Raw genomic sequence first — 22,927 nt, 5'->3', positions numbered from 1 at the left:
GGTTCAGTCGGAAATCGTCTTTGTTCTAAAATTGTATATTTGCTCTTAAATGTTCATATGTACAAGCATACATAAACATGCATATGTGCGGTGCTAAGTGACTGAGATAATTCCAGATAGCGTATGCACACAAACGTTCTTTATTTCTTTCTTTGCCGGACCTGTTCATTAAAGCTTCCATCTTTTTATTAATTTTATTTTTTACAATCGGTATAAGTTTTCTGGAACCGTAATGTTTTATAAACTATGTGCACTTATGTGTTTTTTGATCGTTGTAGAGCATATCACAACCACAATGTCCAGTGGTAAGTAATTTGAATACTTCCGTTTATGTCAATAGATACATTTACCTGGGGACTTAAATGCAAAACATACTATAGATCGTGACCGCTCCCTTGCACTGTGGTCCAGAATTCGATTTTATTGGCAAAAAGTCTAAAAATTAAGATACATACTTGAAATTTTGTACATTTTGTTGTTAAATCACAAAACTTGGAGTCCGTGCGACCACGCCCTCTCTTGCCTCCCATATTAACTACTGTTATGAGTCGGGAGTCAACGAAATTTTATTGTTTTTTTAAATATAATAAATGTGTATACGTGTATATATACTGTTTTATGAATAATCGCCCTCTTCTTCTTCTAGTTCTACATTATAAATTTCCGAATCTGAACTTGAATCAGAATCCGAATGTGAATCCAATATTTTGTCTGATGGATCAGGTTTAAAATTAGACTGTATTTCCAAAAGACTTATTACTGCCTTCGGAAGTGGTTTTTTCCTATTTTTTCTCCCTCTTTCTTTTAAACAAATTGTTGATAATAGTGGGTCCGAGGAATCAATCATAATGTTGAAAATATCACTCATCGTATTGATTCGACTACTTTTCCTGGCATGTGATAGTCGGTCCCTTTTGTAAAGTTTATTTCGGGCTTCACTCACATTATCGCCTAGGCATCCAAGTGGAACCAACGACGAATTATTGATTTGAAATCCGTGGACCAGTACTTTATGGATCGTTGGTGACATAGGATACCATGGATATGTTTGCATATATAATTGAAAAGTTATATCGCAAAAAAAACGAAATTTGTTGGAATTTATAAAATAGTTTGACGATATTGCTATTAAAATAATGTGAAACTTTTCCAAAAGATAATCTAATAATAATAATAAACGTAATCTGAAACATAGCTTATTTGCCGATTGTTACGCCTCCAAATGTCCAGGAGGTCGCTATGTCTGAACTCGAACTTGCCTATATAAAATCAAATTCTTAGAAAACGAGCAAAAATGGGCAAAAGATATTATTATACCGTCAAAGACAATAGTTAAAGGTACAAACTGACGTTTTTAACTTTTGTCAGAAATTGTCAGAAAATGAGTTATACTCCACGAAGCACAGGGGACACGTTAGAATTTTCTATTAAAATACACATAAATTGGATGTTACACAACACAAAAACAGTACAACTACACATATATTAACTACATACGTTAAAAACAACATACCTTAGCTTTTATTTTCCATATTTTACTATAATTTATGGATGCGTATTAACAATCGTACCACGTGCAAAAGTAAGCAAATAATTTGGCGGGAATTGCCTTCTCTCACTCAGCTGTTAACACTGCACCCCTAAGAGCTCATAAAAAGCTTTAGTAAAGCTTTCGGTAAATTTTGTTTTTGTTTTTTATTTATTTGATCAATTTTCTTTTAGAAAATAATTGATAAAGAACGATATATTGACATAAAAATTAAGATTTAATGACAAAACGAATTCTGGACCATAGTGCCTTGTATAAATTATATAAATTGAAGCACCGATCCGACTTATGAAGAAATCTCCGTTTAGTTTTATAAAACTAAAGTTATTAAGATAGGTTATTAAGTTATAGAGTTATTAAGTTATTAAGTTATTAAGTTATTAAGTTATTAAGTTATTAAGTTATTAAGTTATTAAGTTATTAAGTTATTAAGTTATTAAGTTATTAAGTTATTAAGTTATTAAGTTATTAAGTTATTAAGTTATTAAGTTATTAAGTTATTAAGTTATTAAGTTATTAAGTTATTAAGTTATTAAGTTATTAAGAGCTCATAAAAAGCTTTAGTAAAGCTTTCGGTAAATTTTGTTTTTTATTTATTTGATCAATTTTCTTTTAGAAAATAATTGATAAAGAACGATATATTGACATAAAAATTAAGACTTAATGACAAAACGAATTCTGGACCATAGTGCCTTGTATAAATTATATAAATTGAAGCACCGATCCGACTTATGAAGAAATCTCCGTTTAATTTTATAAAACTAAAGTTATTAAGATAGGTTATTAAGTTATAGAGTTATTAAGTTATTAAGTTATTAAGTTATTAAGTTATTAAGTTATTAAGTTATTAAGTTATTAAGTTATTAAGTTATTAAGTTATTAAGTTATTAAGTTATTAAGTTATTAAGTTATTAAGTTATTAAGTTATTAAGTTATTAAGTTATTAAGTTATTAAGTTATTAAGTTATTAAGTTATTAAGTTATTAAGTTATTAAGTTATTAAGTTATTAAGTTATTAAGTTATTAAGTTATTAAGTTATTAAGTTATTAAGTTATTAAGTTATTAAGTTATTAAGTTATTAAGTTATTAAGTTATTAAGTTATTAAGTTATTAAGTTATTAAGTTATTAAGTTATTAAGTTATTAAGTTATTAAGTTATTAAGTTATTAAGTTATTAAGTTATTAAGTTATTAAGTTATTAAGTTATTAAGTTATTAAGTAATTAAGTTATTAAGTGGCTATGGAATCAACTTTTGATACTGATTAGAATACTTATAGCGTTTCTATCTTCTGACTGGAACCATTATATGCTTTGCAAGGGTGATAATGCTTAAGTATGTATATAAATTGTATTTTTTTTTTTGTAGACAGCATTTCGGGTTATATACGAAAATGTTGTATAAATGGACTTCGTCATGCGCGTACCACCGCCTCCTGCAAAAATATAAACATAGCCCCAACAATAATTCCACAGCTTTGGCTTGGACTTTGTCATTCTACACTTGAAGTCTGCTGTTCTCGAGAACTGGACCATCAAAATTGTGAGCTAGGTCGACTGGCTGCTTTAGACGGTACTCGCTGCGACAGAGAAGGAAATGTTACATCTAGTTCGTACGCAACATGTTGTCGTTCTTGTCAAATTGGATTGGCAGTTAAAGCGAGTAAAGCTAATTGCAAAGATCCATTATTTTCATTTCTTTTCTCAATTGAATCATACCGAACGTGCTGTCACGGAGCTGCTGACCTTAACGACAAGCCCGATATTGGCAAAATTGATAAGGCTAATTCTATTAGTGATGGTGGTGAATTACCATTTGTTTCTGAAGAGGATATGAATGTAACTATTGTCCTTACCGGCGATGGTAAGTAAATAGTATATGTATATCGTTTGAAGTCAGAATATTTAATATTACTTATTGTTAGATGACATATGTGGGAAAATAGAAAATCTTTGTGCCCACATATGCGAAAACACTTTTGACGCATACCAATGTAAGTGCCACCCCGGGTTTATGTTAGATAATAACAACGTAACATGCTCTCCGATGAAAACCCAAATATGTCCCAGTGGGTACAATTTAGATAAACTGGATAACAAATGCATTGATATTGATGAATGCCGGGAAGAACTTCATGACTGCAAATCATCCCAATACTGCCATAATACGAATGGCGGGTTCCACTGCTTAAATGTGAAAGCAAAAGACTGCCCACCTGGATTTCATTATGAACATGATTACGATGAATGTAAAGGTAACTTTAAAGTCTGTTTCAAATGTACTAGAGTTCCTCAACTATCAGTTACTTAGCTAGTGGGAGAGCGAACGAGATATTTGAACATTTTTTTTACATATTGACAGACATTTGTGGGACAACATTCTTTATTGAGACGACATTCTTTAAAAGTGTGAGGGTGGCAGTTGTGGGCGATATTAAAACATTTTTTAAAAGTGCTGATGTGGCAGGTTTGGGTGGTATATAGGCATTAGAGTGAGTGTGAAATAAAATAGAATATGCATGCTTAATCTTAACTTTTAACCCCTTATAGTGCTTGAAATTAAAGCGTTCATACGGACAGACAGGCGGACGTGGCCAGTTCGACTCGGCTATTGATCGTGATCATGTATATATGTACATATATACTTTATAGCTTCGAAATCGCTTTCCTTTACCTATTTCATACTTTTCAACAACTCTTGTATACCCGTTTTTTCTACGAGTAACGGGTATAAAAAGCTAAAAATCAGTTATCTGAAGATTGAAAACGCATCTAAAGCCATACATACTTTTATTATTTAAGCTTTTTTAATTTGAGGTCAATTTTATTCACATAGATGAGTACAAATGCAAGGATCGCAAATGTGTTAATGGTCAATCTTGTGATAGAGGTTTCAGTTTTAAAAACGGTACCTGTACAGATATTGACGAGTGCTCACATAACACATTAAACAACTGCCATGGCATTAGTAATCAGGATTGTATCAACACCGTTGGAAGCTATACCTGCAATTGCCAGGCTGGATTTCATTTGGATGCCACACTAAATAAGTGTATTGGTAAGTAATTTTTCATTAAATTTTTAATTTAGTTAGTTTTTTTTTAATTTTCCATAGATATAAATGAATGTTCAATAAATAATCACAACTGCCTTCCAACACAGAGATGTGATAACACGATCGGATCATATATATGCACGGTATATTAATCCTTATACTACATGTTGCTTTTGTTACATCCCGTGTTCTATATAGCGTCTTCAAAGCTGCGGCACAGGATATACCTTGAATGCGGAAACGGGGAATTGCGACGGTAAGAAACTTCATTAAAGAAGAGCTTTTCTTATATAAAACAAGATAGAACGCTATAGTCGGCTTCCTCGACTAACAAAAATGTTGAAAAATGTAATTTTCAAAAGAATGCGCGTGGCAGCTTTGGGCGGTTTGTGGCAAATCGATAGAAATTTACATTACTAACAAACAATTTTAAAAATATCAAAACATATTTCAAAAGTGTGGGTGTGGCTGTTATGTGCGGTTTGTGGCCTTGGCAACATTTGTCAACAAACTTGAGCGTCTATGTCTCCGTAGTCTGCAACTTTTTAGCTTTAATAATCGTAGTTCCTGAGATCTCGACGTTCATACGGACATGGCCAGATCGCCTCGGCTATTAATCCTGAGCAATATATACTTAATATTGTAGGAAACGCTTCCTTCTGATTGTTACATACTTACTTTACTATTCCTTTATTGATAATCCCATAAAGATAATATTCTTGTGTTACGACTTTTATAATTGTGTAACTGACATTAATTTTCTTCTAAGATGATGATGAATGCATGCTGAGTACACATAACTGTCCTTCAAACTATGATTGTCACAATACAAGAGGATCATTCCGATGTTATAGAAAAATCAAAACAATGTTTACAACAATAACGACATCAACTACAGTTTCGCCTTCATCCTCGGAAAATGGACAAAAAGGTTTTAATAGCCGATACCCATACCCTCTAGCTGTACGCCCGGAATATTCTCTACACAACAATTCCTTTTCCACAAGTCGGCGCATGGACTGCTCCCCTGGATTTTATAGGAATAATCTTGGTGCCTGCGTCGGTAAGTGAAACAAATGTATACACCATGAACCGTGATCATATGTAATCGTTACCTTTGGAGCCGTAGATCTTACAAATTACCTTGATTTTACTTTTGTTAATAGAAACAAAAAATATTCAGTTGCACATATAAAAATAAAGCTGAATGATGTGTACATTACTTTACTTTAAATTAAACATTTCCGAGCAAACGACAACTTTTTTCTTATGAATATATACATATCTATAGTTTTGCAGAAATATATTGAATATGGAATACGTAGAATATATTGAAGTCTAAAGCAACCTATGCTTTTCTTACAAAAACGATTATAAAATGTATTTTCATTTTTAAATATCCTTATTTTTGCAAGATACAAATGAATGTATGGAAAAAAATCCCTGCGGTAACCATGAACGATGCATTAACACAAATGGGCATTTTCGCTGTGAAAGCTTAATCCAGTGCTCGCCCGGCTACAAATCAACAGCGGACGGTAAATCTTGCATAGGTAGGTGGCAGGTTTTAATTATTGTTGCGTAATTCATTAAAGGTAAATAATAATGTCTAGGAAAAATTAAATTGGGAGGTGGGAATTGAAATGTGTGTGTTAATTGAAATGAAAACTAGCTAAAGTACATAGTTGAAATTAGAAAGGAAGTAGAAGCAGTAATAAGATAAAATCATTTAGCTATATAAATAAATAGTTATTATAAATAAAGATTGCCACGCCCATAAACCGTCAAAAATTTTTACGCCAACAATTTAAAAAAATGTTTTTCTTTGTTTCATTGTTTATATTGCCTATTTCTATCAATATGCCTAAACATTTTAACGACGCTCACTCAAACACAAATAAATTGCTCAAGACTTTTACGCCCAAACTTTAACAAAAAAGCCTAATCATTTTTCCTAAATTCTGTAGGTTTTCTATATAAATGTAACTATATTCCCTGGGCATATACATATGGTAATATTTTTTTTAATTTTTAATTTTAATAGACATTGATGAGTGCAATACTGGTGAACACAACTGTGGCGAAAGGCAGATTTGCCGTAATCGAAACGGTGGCTTTGTGTGTTCCTGCCCTATAGGTCATGAACTTAAAAGACACAGTATTGGTGCTAGTACATGTGTTGATACGAACGAATGTGCACTAGAACAACGTGTATGCCCATTAAACGCGGAATGCTTTAACACCATTGGGTCTTACTATTGTGAGTGCAAATCTGGTTTTCAAAAGAAATCTGACAGTAATAATAGCACACAATGTTATGATATCGATGAGTGTCAAGTGATTCCGGGACTTTGTCAACAAAAATGTCTTAACTTTTGGGGAGGATATCGATGCACATGTAACTCTGGATACCAACTAGGACAGGACAACCGCACATGCAATGATATAAATGAATGTGAAGTACATAAGGATTACAATCTATGTATGGGGTGTGTATTTATCAATTTTTATACCCGTTACTCGTAGAGTAAAAGGGTATACTAGATTCGTTGAAAAGTATGTAACAGGCAGATGGAAGCGCTTCCGACCATATAGAGTATATATATTCTTGATCAGGATCAATAGCCGAGTCGATCTGGCCATGTCCGTCTGTCCGTCCGTCTGTCTGTCCGTCTGTCTGTCCGTCCGTATGAACGTCGAGATCTCAGGAACTATAGAAGCTAGAAAGTTGAGAGAAAGCATACAGACTCCAGAGATATAGACGCAGCGCAAGTTTGTCGATTCATGTTGCCACGCCCACTCTAACGCCCACAAACCGCCCAAAACTGCCGCGCCCACACTTTTAAAAAATGTTTTGATATTTTTTCATTTTCTTATTAGTATTGCAATTTTCTATCGATCTGCAGAAAAACTTGTTGCCACGCCCACCCTAACGCCCACAAATCGGCCAAAACTGCCACGCCCAGACTTTTGAATAATGTTTTGATATTTTTTCATTTTTGTATTAGTTTTGTAAATTTTTATCGATTTGCTAAAAAACTTTTTGTCACGCCCACTCTAACGCCCACAAACCGTCAAAAATTATCAGTGATGAAGACTCTTCTTCACACTTCCACTAGCTGAGTAACGGGTATCAGATAGTCGGGGAACTCGACTATAGCGTTCTCTCTTGTTTTTATATGTCTTTCTATTAATATTATAATATTTAAGATTATGCATTAACACTCCTGGATCCTATCAATGTTCCTGTCCACGTGGATATATGTTGTCTGCAGATATGAATACGTGTCGCGATATCGATGAATGCGCAACAGATTCCATGAATCAAGTTTGTACTGGCCGGGTAAGTTTTTATTATGGCTTCGTGTGTAGAGAGCGAAGAAAATACATAACCAAATTTCTTACAAGAAAATTACATTATATTGCAGTAATTCTATATATAAAAATAAAAGAAATGTATATCGAATGTATACCATTTTTATAAAAAGAATACTATAATTTCAAAGAAACAAATTTGCAAAACTGTTAAAATGAAATAAAATAATTTTTTGAACGCAAATTTATTAGGAAAGACCTTTAATTTCTCGTCTTCGCACTTATTTTATACCACTGTTTATTCCAACAAAGTAACAGTTAAGAGGACAAGGATAACACCCAGTAAACTTCACTCTCTCATTCTTTTTATACCCGTTACTCGTAGAGTAAAAGGGTATACTAGATTCGTTGAAAAGTATGTAACAGGCAGAAGGAAGCGTTTCCGACCATATAAAGTATATATATTCTTGATCAGGATCAATAGCCGAGTCGATCTGGCCATGTCCGTCTGTCCGTCCGTCTGTCCGTCCGTCCGTCTGTCCGTCTGTCCGTCTGTCCGTCTGTCTGTCCGTATGAACGTCGAGATCTCAGGAACTACAAAAGGTAGAAAGTTGAGATTAAGCATACTGACTCCTGAGACATAGACGCAGCGCAAGTTTGTCGATTCATGTTGCCACGCCCACTCTAACGCCCACAAACCGCCCAAAACTGCCACGCCCACACTTTTGAAAAATGTTTTGATATTTTTTCATTTTTGTATTAGTCTTATAAATTTCTATCGATTTGCCAAAAAACTTTTTGCCACGCCCACTCTAGCGCCCACAAACCGCCCAAAGCTGCTACGCCCACACTTTTGAAAAATGTTTTGATATTTTTTCATTTTTGTATTAGTCTTCTAAATCTCTATCGATTTGCCAAAAAACTTTTTGCCACGCCCACTCTAGCGCCCACAAACCGCCCAAAGCTGCTACGCCCACACTTTTGAAAAATGTTTTGATATTTTTTCATTTTTGTATTAGTATTCTAAATTTCTATCGATTTGCCAAAAAACTTTTTGCCACGCCCACTCTAGCGCCCACAAACCGCCAAAAACTGTCAGTGCTGAAGACTCCTTCGCACTTTCACTAGCTGAGTAACGGGTATCAGATAGTCGGGGAACTCGACTATAGCGTTCTCTCTTGTTAGTTTTCCCCTTACGCCCCTCTTTAACAATCTGCTTTCGTCTAAAATCGACACGAAGATCTTTTTCATCTCGAAATCAAGAAGGGTTATTTTCGTGAACACGATTGAGGCTACTAAGCCAGCTGAGACAACCAGATCTCGGGTTTTATTGATCAGTATCAACAGCAGTGTCGAATTAGCCATGGCCGTCTTTCCGTCTGTCCGTTTATTTGCAACCCAGTCTCTCAGTTTTAAAGCTATATGCATGAAATTTTCCAAGAAGTCTTCTATATAAGGCAGGCAGGTAATAGCATCTAGTAGTAGCGAGCTTCCTTTCTTGCTATATTTGTTTTAACAGTATATACTAACACCATTTGTATATTTATTTTTACGTAGAATGATATTTGTACAAATATCAGAGGAAGCTACAAATGTACTACAATAAATTGCCCGCTTGGATACAGCATTGACCCAGAACAAAAAAAGTAAGTGGAAAAGTATAAATAATGCCACAAGATGTTTTTAATAGATTTTTTTAAGTTACAACATTTTGTAGTTTTTTACAGGCCTGCGCTTAAAGAAGAAACTACCATTAGAGACCAAAAAAAAATTATTTTTCAGCCGCTATGTAGGAATATGAAGACAATGCTTTTGATATCCATATAATATTTATTTAGAGTGATGACTGAGGAAATAAGAAAACAATTTTTTTTCAAAAGTGAAGGGTCGTTTCACTGCTGATAATTTGGGTAATTGAGCATCATCGGAAAATCAAAATTCGTGATTTTTACAAAACAAATTTCGTTTAATTGCTGTCAAAAAGTGACAACAAATTTTTCGTATTTAAAATCTTATGTCGATATACAACAATTTTGAATGCTTTTCAAAATGAATGTTAGATGATGAAAATCGGTTCAGAATTTTTTTTGTTATCACTTACAAAAATGTGAAAAACCATGGTTTCGAGAAAATTACGTTTAAAGTTTCCAGTCATGAAACGACTGGATCGGTGCCAGTATCTTTTGGAAGGCTCTCTTCTACAATTTCGAAACATCGATTTTGATATTTTGCCACGATATTCTATACCTATCGATTAAAACAATTAAAAAAATTAAATTTTTTAAAGTGTCTAATGGTAGTTTCCCTATAAGTTAATTTAGTATTTATGATCCCCTTTATTTTTTTACATTTCGATAGAACACATTTTGTTTCAGCTGTTAATTTTGTTTTTCAAACTTATTCAGAACTTCAGCTGAACTTAACTCTGAATAAGTTTGAAAAACAAAATTAACAGCTGAACTTACTCGTAGAGTAAAAGGGTATACTAGATTCGTTGAAAAGTATGTAATAGGCAGAAGGAAGCGTTTCCCACCATATAAAGTATCTATATTCTTGATCAGGATCAGTAGCCGAGTCGATCTGGCCATGTCCGTCTGTCCGTCCGTCCGTCTGTCTGTCCGTATGAACGTCGAGATTTCAGGAACTACAAAAGCTAGAAAGTTGAGATTAAGCATACAGACTCCAGGGACTTAGACGCAGCGCAAGTTTGTCGATTCATGTTGCCACGCCCACTCTAACGCCCACAAACCGTCTAAAACTGCCACGCCCACACTTTTGAAAAAGGTTTTGATATTTTTTCATTTTAGTATTAGACTTGCACATTTCTATCGATTTGGCAAAACCGCCAAAAACTGTCAGTGTTAAAGACTCTCGCACTTCCACTAGCTGAGTAACGGGTATCAGATAGTCGGGGAACTCGGCTATAGCATTCTCCCTTGTTTTTTAGATCGTTTTTTATCGTGAGACCAACAATACTTATTCAAATCTTATTATATAAATTCGATAAATAACAATAAGAAATAATTGTATTAGTCAGAAACAGCCCTAAAATTTCGTTGTTGAGCTGGAGATATTTGCACATTTTTAATATCTGAATTTCCTCGTTGACAAGATTTCTGTGGAGGTCTCTATGGATGCTTTCGCTGCGTAGGTCCTATGGTGCCTCAGTGATAGCTCGCATAATCGTTGACTGAGCAATGTTACTAGGTCAGCTTATGGAATGAATGTATTGTTCAGGGTACAGGGTGGGCACGTTTGTCTGTTTAGTGCCTGCGTTTGGCCTCGTTTATTTTGATGCACTAGTCCGAAAACCATATTTTCACTGTTTTAAGATGACAGACAAGTTGTGCTGGGAGTATAGATCGTCAGCAAACGTAGAAGTTGTGGGCCCAAAACAATACATGGGGGACTACAGCATAGATAACCCGTTCGTGTCAAACTGTTACACCGATGAGATTCCAGCACTTTGTGTGTGTTCCAGGAAGCAACTTTCTTATCTTGTACATTATTACGTCCAGACTGATTGGTCTGAAAGATAAATGTTGCGTCTGCCTATGAAGAGATTGAAGGAATTAGTTCAGAACCGCACACGGTGGGAATTATATGATAATTTTTGTGTTCACCAAGTGATGTTCAGATGTTCGTTGCGTATCCAGCTCCCAGAGGAATATCACTTTGGAACGACTGTTTCTGTCGGTGTCTGAATATTTTTGTATACTTTTCACAAAGCGTTCTCTTTAATGGTGGGCGATAGTTGTTCGATGTATAAATGTATAGATCCTTCCAAGTGTTTCCTCGATCGATTTGGTCAGGCAATCAACATCCATGGATCCATGGATGAGTACTAACTTATTTCGCGTACCTTGCACAGTTACCTGTCAGCCTGTAAGGCCGCTCGATACCTAAGAGTAAGTAGAACTGGAGAGTGATCAAATGATAGTTCTGCAAGTGACTCGACCGAAATATTATTTCTTAGGATCTTTATTTTTATTACGACGGTTATGCGATTCGTGTGTTTATTTGTAACGAGTAGTAAGGCATAGCAAGAACGCGCTCTTTCTTGAGTTGTTGGCAAAGGTAAATTTGTTGGGTTAGGAGTGATTGACTATTCGCTGCGTTTTCGCTGGGCACAAGTTTTGTTCTAATTTTTGTTTTTCTTTTTATTTCTTTTTTTGTTTGAATATGTAAAACTACTACTGTACTCTACTACTACTTCGGACACAAAATATGTATACAAGCAAATATGTATATTATGCATCGCACTGAGCGTCTCTTTCGCTTTCGGGTTAATTATTTGTATATTATCAAATCAACCGATTTTATACGGAGCTCAATAAAAACACGTCTTCATACGTCCGCGACTTATATTTAAAAAAAACTTGGGTTCGTTGGTAAGCATGCCAATATTATTTATTTGCGTACCGTATACAAAATTTATTACTTCGCAAAAATATCTAAACCTATTTATGATGTTTAAATTAGTTTTTTATATTTTTATCGATATGCTTTTATTCTTTTAATTTTAATTTAATTCTTTATTGTGACAATAAGTTTGGTAAGTTTGAATGCCATTAAGTTGAAGTCTACTCGAGTCTGATTCTCTCCCAAGAGTGTCGCTTGGCTCGTCAGCTACGAGCCGTTGAGCCCTCAGCCAGCCAGCATAAGTGCTGACCAAGCGCAACGTGACTCTCGCTGTCGCGCTCGAGTGTTGCAATGCTGAGAGTGCCGGCCCAGCACCTCCATACAATGTTGTCGATATTCGGCTGACACAGCGGAATACCAGAACTGTGCTGACGATGATACGGGGGCAGCAGCGGCGGTGAGGCAGGAAACGCCCCACTTGCAGATCGATGACAGTTTAGCCGTAACACCAGTTGTATAGTGTGAGGGGCCAAGGGAAGCGTTTAGCTGTTGTTAACTTATATATACGTATATCTCTTGCTTTTATTAGCGTGTAACGAAGTAAGTTTGCTTTAGAATCTAGGTCTTCGTCTACAAAATAATAAGATATATGTGTTCGCAATATACCCTGCCCTAGCTAACTAAAATAAATTATTGAATTGGCTGTTCAAAACGTGTTAGTTTTTGTGTAAATTGCGTGCCTTTGTGTTTGACGTTTTTTGGTGTGTGCAAACTTTTGATATTTACATAGCCCCACAGAAATTTGTCTAGCGATGTTAAATCACAAGATGTGGGAGGCCAATTCACAGGTCAAAAACGTAAAATTAGACGGTCACCAAACGTGGCTTTTAATTAATCGATTGTGGCACGAGCTGGGTGACATGTGGCGCCGTCTTGTTGGAGATTAAACTCCTGGACATCATGGTTGTTCAGTTCAGGAATGAAAATGTTAATATTCATGTCTCTATATCGATCACCATTGATTGTAACATTCTGTCCATCGTCTTTTTTGAAGAAGTACGGACCAACAATTTCACCAATTTATTCAGCGCACCAAACCATCAGTTTTTCTGAATGTAATGGTGTTAGGAGAATGAGCTTCACCTCAAAGTTTGGCTTCTTAACTTGTCTGTCGATTTTGTCGACGATAAAAAGGACGAAGTGCGCGATACGCATTCCGCACAGAACCAATTCGAAATAAAATTCTACTATTTGCAAGCGTTTTTCAGGCGTGTGTCTACACGAGATGAATGGCCAAACCAAACTAAAAATATATCACTTAACAGCTGTTAAATCGGTCGCCATCTTAAGCAGTAATGCAAACTTAAGATTCTATTCCTCGATACAAAACACCCACCCGTTAAAGTGATTTGCCTTGTTATTTAACCTTGAAAAGACACTTAGAGTGTTATATAACATATTTAAACACTCATTCAAATAGTTTTTTTCTTGCAGTCGATGCCGCCAGAACACTAACTTTTGTGAAGGAGAAGATTGTTACACCAAACCGTCAGCTTACACATATAATTTTATAACATTCGTTTCTAAGCTAATGATACCTCCAGAGGGTCGTACCATATTTACATTGAGAGGACCACTTTGGTATGATAATATCGATTTTGATCTTAAAATTGTTCGCATTCAAGCAGCCACCCATATTCAAAGGGCAACCAATGGATGTTTTGAGTACGTATTAAAAAAATATATTTATCCTAAATTTTACAACAAAGTGATTAAATTATTAACAGCACTTTAAAAAACAACAACCAAGTAAACGTGCAACTAAAGAAATCATTGGAGGGTCCCCAGGATATCGAGTTGGAGTTAAGTATGACAGTGTACACAAACGGAATGCCCCGTGGGAAAAGTGTAGCAAAACTATTTCTTTTTGTTTCTCAACATACATTTTAAAAAAAAATAGTGTATTTCATTTGGTACGAACATGTATAACTTTAGACTTCCTACAAATCTGTATAGTAGACACAAATAAAAATTATACTAAAGGACTTAATATTTACCTCGATGTTACATTTTTAAGTCATTTTATAATCCATCTCCTAATAGTAGCTAAAATTCAACATTGTTGAATCTGATCGTCCTGACGAAGGACCGCCTAGTAAATTGATTCTATATTGGGTTGAATCTACAATTTAAGTTAAAATTTTGCGGTGCACAATTACTTATACTATGCAGCTTGGACACTTTGCCGCCACACCGACATTGTAAACGATCCTGTGGCTTCGGCAGACGTGTTTTCGGCTTGACTCGCAAAAATGTCATGCCTTGCAATAGTATTACTAGAAGACGACATTCAATGGGTCAGCTTGCTTGCTGAAGAAGCATTATACTGCGTTAAACTTTCAAAATTCATGGTATAAATACACCATAACACAGAATCGTATTCGCTTGAGGCATGGATAGAAATGTTAAGAAAGTACAACTGAAGGTAAACAAAATGTAATCCGATTCCCAAAAAGTCAATTTCTATATCTCCTTTCTAGTCAAAAACCTTTGAAAGTTTAATGTCTGTAGGATCTTATCGCTTAAGACGCAACACGATTGCAAGCAGCACAGCAAAACAAATGCAATCCTATCGAAATAAATTTCCGCAAATCATTTCTTGTCACCCTAAAGTCTATCTGGTACCCTTTATTTAGCTATTGGAATAGCGAAGGAGAAATTTTAACACTGACAGTCTTTGGCGGTTTGTGGGTGTTAGAGTGGGCGTGACAAAAAGTTTTTTGGCAAATTGAGAAAAATTTGCAAGACTAACCCAAATGAGAAAAAATATATCAACATTTTTCAAAAGTGTGGGCGTGGCAGTTTTGAGTAGTTTGTGGGCGTGGCAGCATGGGTCAACAAACTCGCGCTGCGTCTATGTCACTGGAGTCTACTTGCTGAATATCAACTTTCTAGCTTTTGTAGTTCCTGAGATCTTGACGTTCATACGGGCGGAGAGACAGACGTACGGACGGACAGACAGCTGGACGTACAGACAACTGGACGTACAGACAGCTGGACGGACGGACATACGTACGGACGGACGGACATGGTGAGATCGACTCGGCTATTGATTCGATTCAAGAATACATTATATAGTGGAAAACGCTTCCTTCTGCCTGTTACATACTTTTCCGCGATTTTCAAATTTATAACGTAGTAAGTTGGGAAAGTAAGGAACAAATTTTGAACGGGAAAGAATTTTATTGTGTCCTTTATACCCGTTTATTTCCATTTTAGTTATTAAATGTTTAATTTTCTGATTATGTTAATTGGTTTGCACAACTTATTATTCATACAATTAGCTTAAAAATTGAAATGGTCCAAAGAAAAATGTATTCCATTCGTTCTAAGTTAGCGTATTTCTGTTGAGTTTTTGCTTAAATCACAATCATCGACAAATTCAACGTGCGTGAAGGGAAAATGACCATTTTTTCCATTTAATTCTCCCTCCCATTGCCCATTAATGTTTGTTTTAGTGACTTTAATAATATCACCTATTTCCAATTTTAAAGCAGTCTTATCGTATGCGTTTGGAACCCTTGACTGTTTTACGCGGGCGTATGCAGGCAGTTTTCGCTACGTTAAAAAAAAACGAAAACATTATTTTTATAAAAATACTTTTTTGCAACGCTTACATTTAAATCTGTTCTTTTAAGTGTACTTCCAAACACATTACTAGATCCCGAAATGGATGGTTCGTTTTTATCAATTCCATCTTCATCCATATAAACATCATACTGAAAAGAAAATTTTTCAAAATGATTAGATATTCAACGCTTTTCAAAAATAAATAATGTGTCGTTACGAAGTTTTTTATTTTTTTTTATTTATTTCTTTAAGCTCATCTCATTTAAGCATCCTCTACTTGACGAGCAAAAGATTTGACAATTGTCAGTAATATCGCTGCAATTGGATTATGTTTGTTTATTAATGTATGTATGTAAGTTTTTAAAGATTCTAAGATTTCGACCTCGCAACAAAACTGAGAGAAATTAAGTATTATATGATCTCAGCTACTATTCCTGAACAGTTTTCTATTTTATCAGTTACCTGTTAGTCATATGGGCGCAATTTAGCGGCGGTTATTAATTACAATTTTTTGTCGTGTTATCTTTTAAAGTGTTTTGGTTTTTGTAAATAAACATTTTTATGATTTGTGGGGATTGGTGTCACCGTAACCCAGATCAATCATAGTTTAACGACGAACCATAAAAAAACTCAAATCATTTTTCAAGTATGCGAAGTCGCAAGACATTAGCTAAAGAAAAATACGAAATTTTGTTATATGCCTAAAGCTTTGACTATAAAAATAGAGTTTTAATTAAGTGCTAGGATAAATAGGAAAAATGCCGTGAATAAGTTTGCTTTTTCACCCGTGCTTTTGGTTTTTTACATAAAAAAAAATATTAAAAAAACCAAATTAAAGAAGAGAGGACGCTATAATCGAGTTCGCCGACTATAAGGTTACTTAGCTATTTCTGGAATATCAGTAAAAATTAAAAAAAAAATATAAATTTTTTAAAACGTAGGCTCGACAGTTTTGGGAGGTTTGTGGGCGTTAGAAGGCAAGGTGGTAAAAATGTTCGACGTTCATACGAACGTACGGACAAATCAATAATAAATATACTTTATATGGTCGAAAGCGCTCTTTTACTTTACGAGTAACGGGTATAAAAAGAGTAATAAGATCCAAAGATATTGCTCTACGCACCTGTTGTATATAAGGAACCGGTATTTGTCCAATTTTCCCTGAAGAGTTACGCGCAGTCCACCATTGATCCTCGTCTTTTCGAACTATAGTCAAAACTTCACCTCTTTGAAAAGGCAAATCATCTTGATCCTTTAATAAAGATGATAAATTAAATTACCATTTTACGAAAATTGATAATGATGTAAATGCTCACGCTGCCAACGAAATCGAATTTTCCTATTACTTTTTCCACCCTTTTACACGCAGGCCGTTTTAAAGGGGTTGTATCCAAATAATGGAGAGTGTAAAATGTTAATAGTTTCGGTAGATTATCAAAAGATTGATCCCCAATGCGGTAAACGATTTGATCCTGTTGTTGAACTTTGTTAATGATGTAGTTGCTAACTTTTGTATCTTCTCTAAATAATAAAAAACTTTATAAGTAAAAAATTATTTTATAGTAAGCGCAAAAATTCTTAAAAACTAAGCAAGATATTTTTTTAGGGTGATATATAAAACTCTATGTTTTAAATAATTTGATATATTTTAATGTTATATTAATAAACAACTTTTCAAAGCAAAAGGGGCATTCTCGATACGTTATTTCATTTTATCATACATGTAATAAAAAGTAACATGATTAATAATCCTTCCATGAATGACGCGTGGTAATGTTTTTACTTCGTAATGATTTTCAGTAATATCGCTAAATTCTTTAATTTATTTACCTCGTCAATACTTGGCGTAAATATTACATTCATAAAAAACTGCTATTGGATATAATGAGCTCATCATAAATATTTTATTATCTGTTTTAAAATTGCATCTCATACTATGGTAGAGAAATAGAAATTTAAACCCAAGATTCTGATATCACTGATCCCACTGGATCTAAATATCAAATCAAAATTTAACACGAATTTTGTAATATTTTTTTTGTGTGAAGTTACCCTGTTCTGTTTTAAAATTGCATCTCATACTATGGTAGAGAAATAGAAATTTAAACCCAAGATTCTGATATCACTGATCCCACTGGATCTAAATATCAAATCAAAATTTAACACGAATTTTGTAATATTTTTTTTGTGTGAAGTTACCCCATTAATATTTTGTACTTATAGCTTTTAAAATATTACCAAATTTTCTTATGAACCGTTTTCAAAGTCTTGTCTGTTCAGATCGGACCGCCACAGAAGATTTAATTTTCTTAGTGTGGACGGGTGCCCTTCGTCCCTAGGTGGAGTACCGTACTCAGTGATAAACTGGCATAGTATTGGTTAATGTTTCAACCGACCACTTTTGATGGCCTGCAGGTAAACTTGGATTAACATAGACACTTGGGAAACTAATATTGGGATTTAAATTATAGCCATTACATTAAGTTTGAGAATTCTATGACTATCCCGAGTCCTGTTGTTTGTCTCAGAGGAGCAGATGATCCTTTTATTATTATAAGGATATACATAATTTACAGATTTTATCTTCAGCCTCCTTAATATCTTAGAATCAAGGTCCACATGGAATAATTAAGATTGTTAGTTTTGTCATATGAAAATATTTTCATATTTTTCGTTACGTTCTTTCTTCAAAGCTTCATTAAATTTTTTTGAGGCGCCATTAACTGCAAAAAAAATGTGCGAAAGTAACGATTTTGCATTGCAAATTCATATATTTAAGAAATGGTCTTTTTCTCCATATCATCACTTCCATTATTCATTTCCCATTATTCTTAGTAGTACAAAATTCTAGATTAAAATACCATTTAATTTGTCTGGTTCATGGTCTATTTAAAAAAATAAAAGAAACATTTGTTTTGCGTTTAAATTTGGTTTCTTATTTTAAGATAAGGACATTGTTCACATTGACTACAACTATCAAAATAGCATAGAAATGGAATCTCTGAACAAAAGTTCACCCAACTTATTTTATGAGTCCCAACGTTGTATACACTGTGGCCAATTTCAGCATCAGAGAAAAGATAAAACAGTCTCTTAAAACTAAAACGAACAAATAATGAAAAAGTTTTAAAGCACAATATTATTGTAATATATATGTAATTTATTTTATACTTTTTTGCGGCAAGGGTTCGTACGGCTCAATTTGCTAAAACGGATAGTTTTGATCGCTTAAGAGATAAAGTCTATTTATAGTCAGAACATATTACTCTATAGAAGTCATGCAACTTACATGATTTAAATTTAGGGAAGCGTAATTTCTAATTGAAAAGTTTAGTCGACTAGAAAATGGAGGTAATGTAGGGTTCTCATCCTATTTTAGGCGATGTAAGATTACAATATAAAAAGCACTATTTCACGTTGTTTGATTTTGAGAAATAAAATAAAACAGGTGTTTGCGCAGCAAGAAGCGATGAGAAACGAAACATTCCGATAGCAAAACGATAGCAAAAATTTTGCAAAAACCAGAGCACCTACAAATCAAATTCGAAAAAAAATTACGATTACCGGAGCATGCCTGATTGGCTTATATTAAAGACTGTATGTATTAAATCAAGCGTCGACCTTCGATCGATATGCCGGCCGTTATTGCCTTATAAGTTATCGAGTGGGAGGACTCAAAGAAGAACGGCGTGAAGCTTAGTAAACTCCACGGCACATAATTTTAAATTATTAATCCAATCCGCTAATGCGCGTAAGGGTGGTAAATGTCTTAAAACTGTTGGTTTTAAGGGGCAGATGCCCTGAGAAAGCCAAAATCCTGCGCCCATTAATGAGTCTGCCTGACGCGGAATCGAAGAATATAGGGCAACAATATATCGCCATTAGGGTGAAACTAAAAAAACAACATATTTCACTCGTACTACGTAGTTGCAAATAAAATTAAAGATTCTGTAATATCCGATACGAAAGCAGAGGTGCCTTTACAAAGTTTGCTTAGCCACACAGCTGTCTGGATTCTAACTTTGCAAGAATTTGTTTTAAAAATAAGGGAAGATTAAGGGTCAAGTTTTTTAAATCCGAGCTTCGACTAAATTATAGGTTCGATGGAAGCACATGGCATTCCAGCTATAAACAAGGACATACCGATGTACAAAAGTATCATGTCGACGGAAGTATTTTCGCTACAACAGTATTTCTTTTGCGAATGATTGATTCAAGCGATAATGTACTTGGAAACAATCGCTCACTACAATTTATTAGGTTCTGTAGACCCTTAAAGTTGGAATTTATTCAAGAAACAATAGAAAGCCTAATTTTGCAGCACAAAAACTTGGAAGAACATATAAAGTAAAGTCTTCCAAATTTGTTTTGGAAAATGGGAAAACGATGTGTGTTAGGTTTTGTTTGCACATGACAGTAATTTATGGGAATGCACAAGATCAAGCCAATCTTGTCCTATTTTTCGAGCAACTCTATCTATTCAATACAAATTTCAAGAGTGAAACCTGGTATTAATCTAACATTAATAAAATACTTAAGAATTATTTATATGCCAATTGCCCATAAATGTTATCAAGTTTTAAAGCTTTTGCTATAATACGGCAGATATTATTATACAAAGATAAATATACTTGGCATACTATGAATGCAACGGTACACAACGTCCTGGTACATGTAAGTGATATTATTAAAAATACAATACTTCCCGTGGGATATTTTGGTGAGAAGGGGGCTGAGGCCAGGAATAAAATCTACAATACGGATCGACTTCATCATGCAAGGAACAGCAGTAAAACCAACAATTTGAAGGACTTATTCCACAGATCAATGAAAACATCAGATACGGTCCTTCGGTCGATCGGTCAATAACCGTATTAAATTACAGCATAAATTTTCGTCTTTCAAAATATGTATTATAATTGTGTGGAAGTGAATATCAATGCACTGACGACCATTCTGGAAATATTGAAGACGATCCACTTGAGCTCAGGACTTTTAAATTACCTGCCATAAGGAAACGACTTTTTCTTAAAATATGTTTCATATTAGCATAGAAAGCCTTTTAAAAACAAGAATCAAAATACTAAACCCGAATACTTAATTTTGTTTTAAAGTTATAAAATTTAGTTTTAAAATTACTCGCATTTAATGACTCGCATAGTGTATGTATATCAATACAAAAAAACTAAATACCTTTCTATATAAGATTATAAGATACAATTTTTGTTATTATAAAAGATTTGGAATGCCAGGATTGCTTACAAGACTAAAAATGTTTCTTGCCGTTCCTGCTATTGAAAACAAGAGGGGATTAATAACATTGCGTTGTTAAACCGACACTTATTGATAGCCTATAGTTCGCTGCCGTGACATACCGGCAAATAGTAGCTATCCTACTTGCACATATTCTGTCATTACTCCATTAAACTAGGAAGCGGGTAGCTGATAGAAAAAAAACCCTATTAAAACAATTTGTTTGGTGTCCGTTCAAGATTATTTATAAGTTCTTATTAAGATTATTTGATTTGCAGACTGGCGCCACATATGGTTAACCGACAACCTGGTTACCAGCAGTAATGGGACGTAAGATAAAGGGATAAATGCTCAAAAAATGTATACGTGCCGGACAAAAACACGAATCAGAAATTATTTGTTTATTGTTTCGAAAGAAGGTATCTTCCTTTAAATTTTTTGTTGTCTTGTCTTAAATTGATCTTGCTACATGTGTTTCTCATTGCATTGACAATGTCTGTTTAAATTGATCTTGCTACATGTGCTTCTTATTGCATTGACAATGTATATTCCACTTCTATTCTATTCTACTTCTTGTTCTTTGAGCAACAAAAATGTCATTGGACATTTATGACGTTAATTCGCTAACCAGAAACATCTAAATTGCTAGATATAAATTGTACTATTCATTCAAATAGTTCACATATCACAAATTAAATGTTATACATCTATAAGACACATATGCTCGTACATAGCTTAATAAGGAAGGATAGAAACAATTAATACCTGTCTATTAACAATTATTGTAAGCTGCGATTAAGACAAACGGACATTAAATATTTCTTACTAACTACTCCATAAATTCCGTTAATTGGGCCTCAAGGGTTTTTAGTGTCTGACAAGAAACGTGATATTTGCTAGAAGTTTAATTTCAAAAATAGACTTTTCTTGACTTTCTATGCAAAACATACGTAGAACATATGGGTAAAATCATAATGATAGAAAACAGCAATTAAACGATGAGTATGCAGCTGTAATATAGCGGGAAGTCTGTATTTGGTTTACTTACCTCACACATAGTACATAATCCCCTGTTATCGAATTACTATCACGGACCAAAAATACTCCTCGCTCGCGTTCGTTCATCAATACTTCGGTAGCATCCTGTCGGGACATGGGACCAAAGTACCAGCTATTAGGAACACATTTTGATGTTAAATAAACAATTGATATCTTTTTTTTAACTCTTAACTTGATCTATAGTTACCTGTTCCTATCAGAAACGTCAAATGTATCCATTTCCGTTTACGGTTTATCTCAGACAAATTACAACAAATTCCGTCCAGATTAAAGAAACAGAAATGACGTGATAGTATTTCCAATGTCGCATATAGCCGATTAAATACCAATATCCTTCAGTGATTTCATTTTTAAATTTCTTCCCTAAAACACATTAGAGTTTTGCCCTTTATATGTGTATCTAGCTGGGCCACAGTTTAGCTATCTAAGAAACACTATCGATATAGTTTGATTATTCATTTCGACTTACATATTTGATGCCAATATTGCACGGTTATGCCGCAGTTGCACAGACCACATCTCACCGAAATTAACAACCTTCAAGCATGTTCTCTAGGGTATAAAACAATTTAGAAAATTTTGTCAGCTTTTGAAAAGGAAAGAAAGAAATAAACTATCGAAAAATAAATACAATTTAGATGCGACTGATTTATTTTGTGTTACTGATCAATTTAAAGATGGATACAGTTCAAAATTATATATTAT

The 22,927-nt window shown here is 34.2% G+C and overlaps 2 protein-coding genes and 1 long non-coding RNA gene across 14 annotated transcripts; 1 reads left to right on the top strand and 2 right to left on the bottom strand.

Annotated features, from left to right (window-relative positions):
• The first annotated feature begins 173 nt into the window (after window positions 1–173).
• LOC122622904 (fibulin-1) lies at window positions 174–14,332 on the top strand. 6 transcript variants are annotated; one of them, XM_043801586.1, is made up of 13 exons: window positions 174–305; window positions 2,918–3,412; window positions 3,474–3,803; window positions 4,385–4,606; window positions 4,664–4,746; window positions 4,802–4,859; window positions 5,373–5,666; window positions 6,019–6,156; window positions 6,648–7,092; window positions 7,814–7,946; window positions 9,476–9,564; window positions 13,775–14,005; window positions 14,068–14,332. In XM_043801586.1, exons 1-13 carry the CDS (start codon window positions 233–235, stop codon window positions 14,228–14,230), a joined length of 2,754 nt encoding a protein of 917 aa, XP_043657521.1. In that variant the 5' UTR covers window positions 174–232; the 3' UTR covers window positions 14,231–14,332. The 6 variants fall into 6 exon arrangements, with proteins under 6 accessions (XP_043657521.1, XP_043657523.1, XP_043657522.1 ...); XM_043801588.1 differs by lacking the exon at window positions 14,068–14,332 and having other exon boundaries at window positions 13,761–13,994; XM_043801587.1 differs by lacking the exons at window positions 13,775–14,005; window positions 14,068–14,332 and adding an exon at window positions 9,646–9,797.
• Window positions 10,855–12,875, bottom strand: LOC122622909. The gene is made up of 2 exons (XR_006326362.1): window positions 11,542–12,875; window positions 10,855–11,470 (listed from the first exon to the last, which is right to left on the bottom strand). It is a non-coding gene; the product is annotated as an uncharacterized LOC122622909 (long non-coding RNA).
• Window positions 14,333–15,503: 1,171 nt separating the features above from the next.
• Window positions 15,504–22,649, bottom strand: LOC122622888 (adapter molecule Crk). 7 transcript variants are annotated; one of them, XM_043801531.1, is made up of 6 exons: window positions 22,410–22,649; window positions 22,212–22,334; window positions 17,227–17,446; window positions 17,034–17,162; window positions 15,958–16,059; window positions 15,504–15,898 (listed from the first exon to the last, which is right to left on the bottom strand). In XM_043801531.1, the coding sequence occupies exons 1-6, from the start codon at window positions 22,439–22,441 to the stop codon at window positions 15,674–15,676; spliced, it is 831 nt and encodes a 276-aa protein (XP_043657466.1). In that variant the 5' UTR covers window positions 22,442–22,649; the 3' UTR covers window positions 15,504–15,673. The 7 variants fall into 7 exon arrangements, 6 of the variants coding, with proteins under 6 accessions (XP_043657466.1, XP_043657467.1, XP_043657468.1 ...); XM_043801532.1 differs by having other exon boundaries at window positions 17,227–17,431; XM_043801533.1 differs by having other exon boundaries at window positions 22,212–22,306.
• Between the last annotated feature and the right edge of the window lie 278 nt (window positions 22,650–22,927).

This window comes from Drosophila teissieri, chromosome 4 (genome assembly GCF_016746235.2).
Source record: "Drosophila teissieri strain GT53w chromosome 4, Prin_Dtei_1.1, whole genome shotgun sequence".
NCBI classification, from domain to species: domain Eukaryota; kingdom Metazoa; phylum Arthropoda; class Insecta; order Diptera; family Drosophilidae; genus Drosophila; species Drosophila teissieri.
This window is presented reverse-complemented; position numbering and strand designations above follow the sequence as displayed.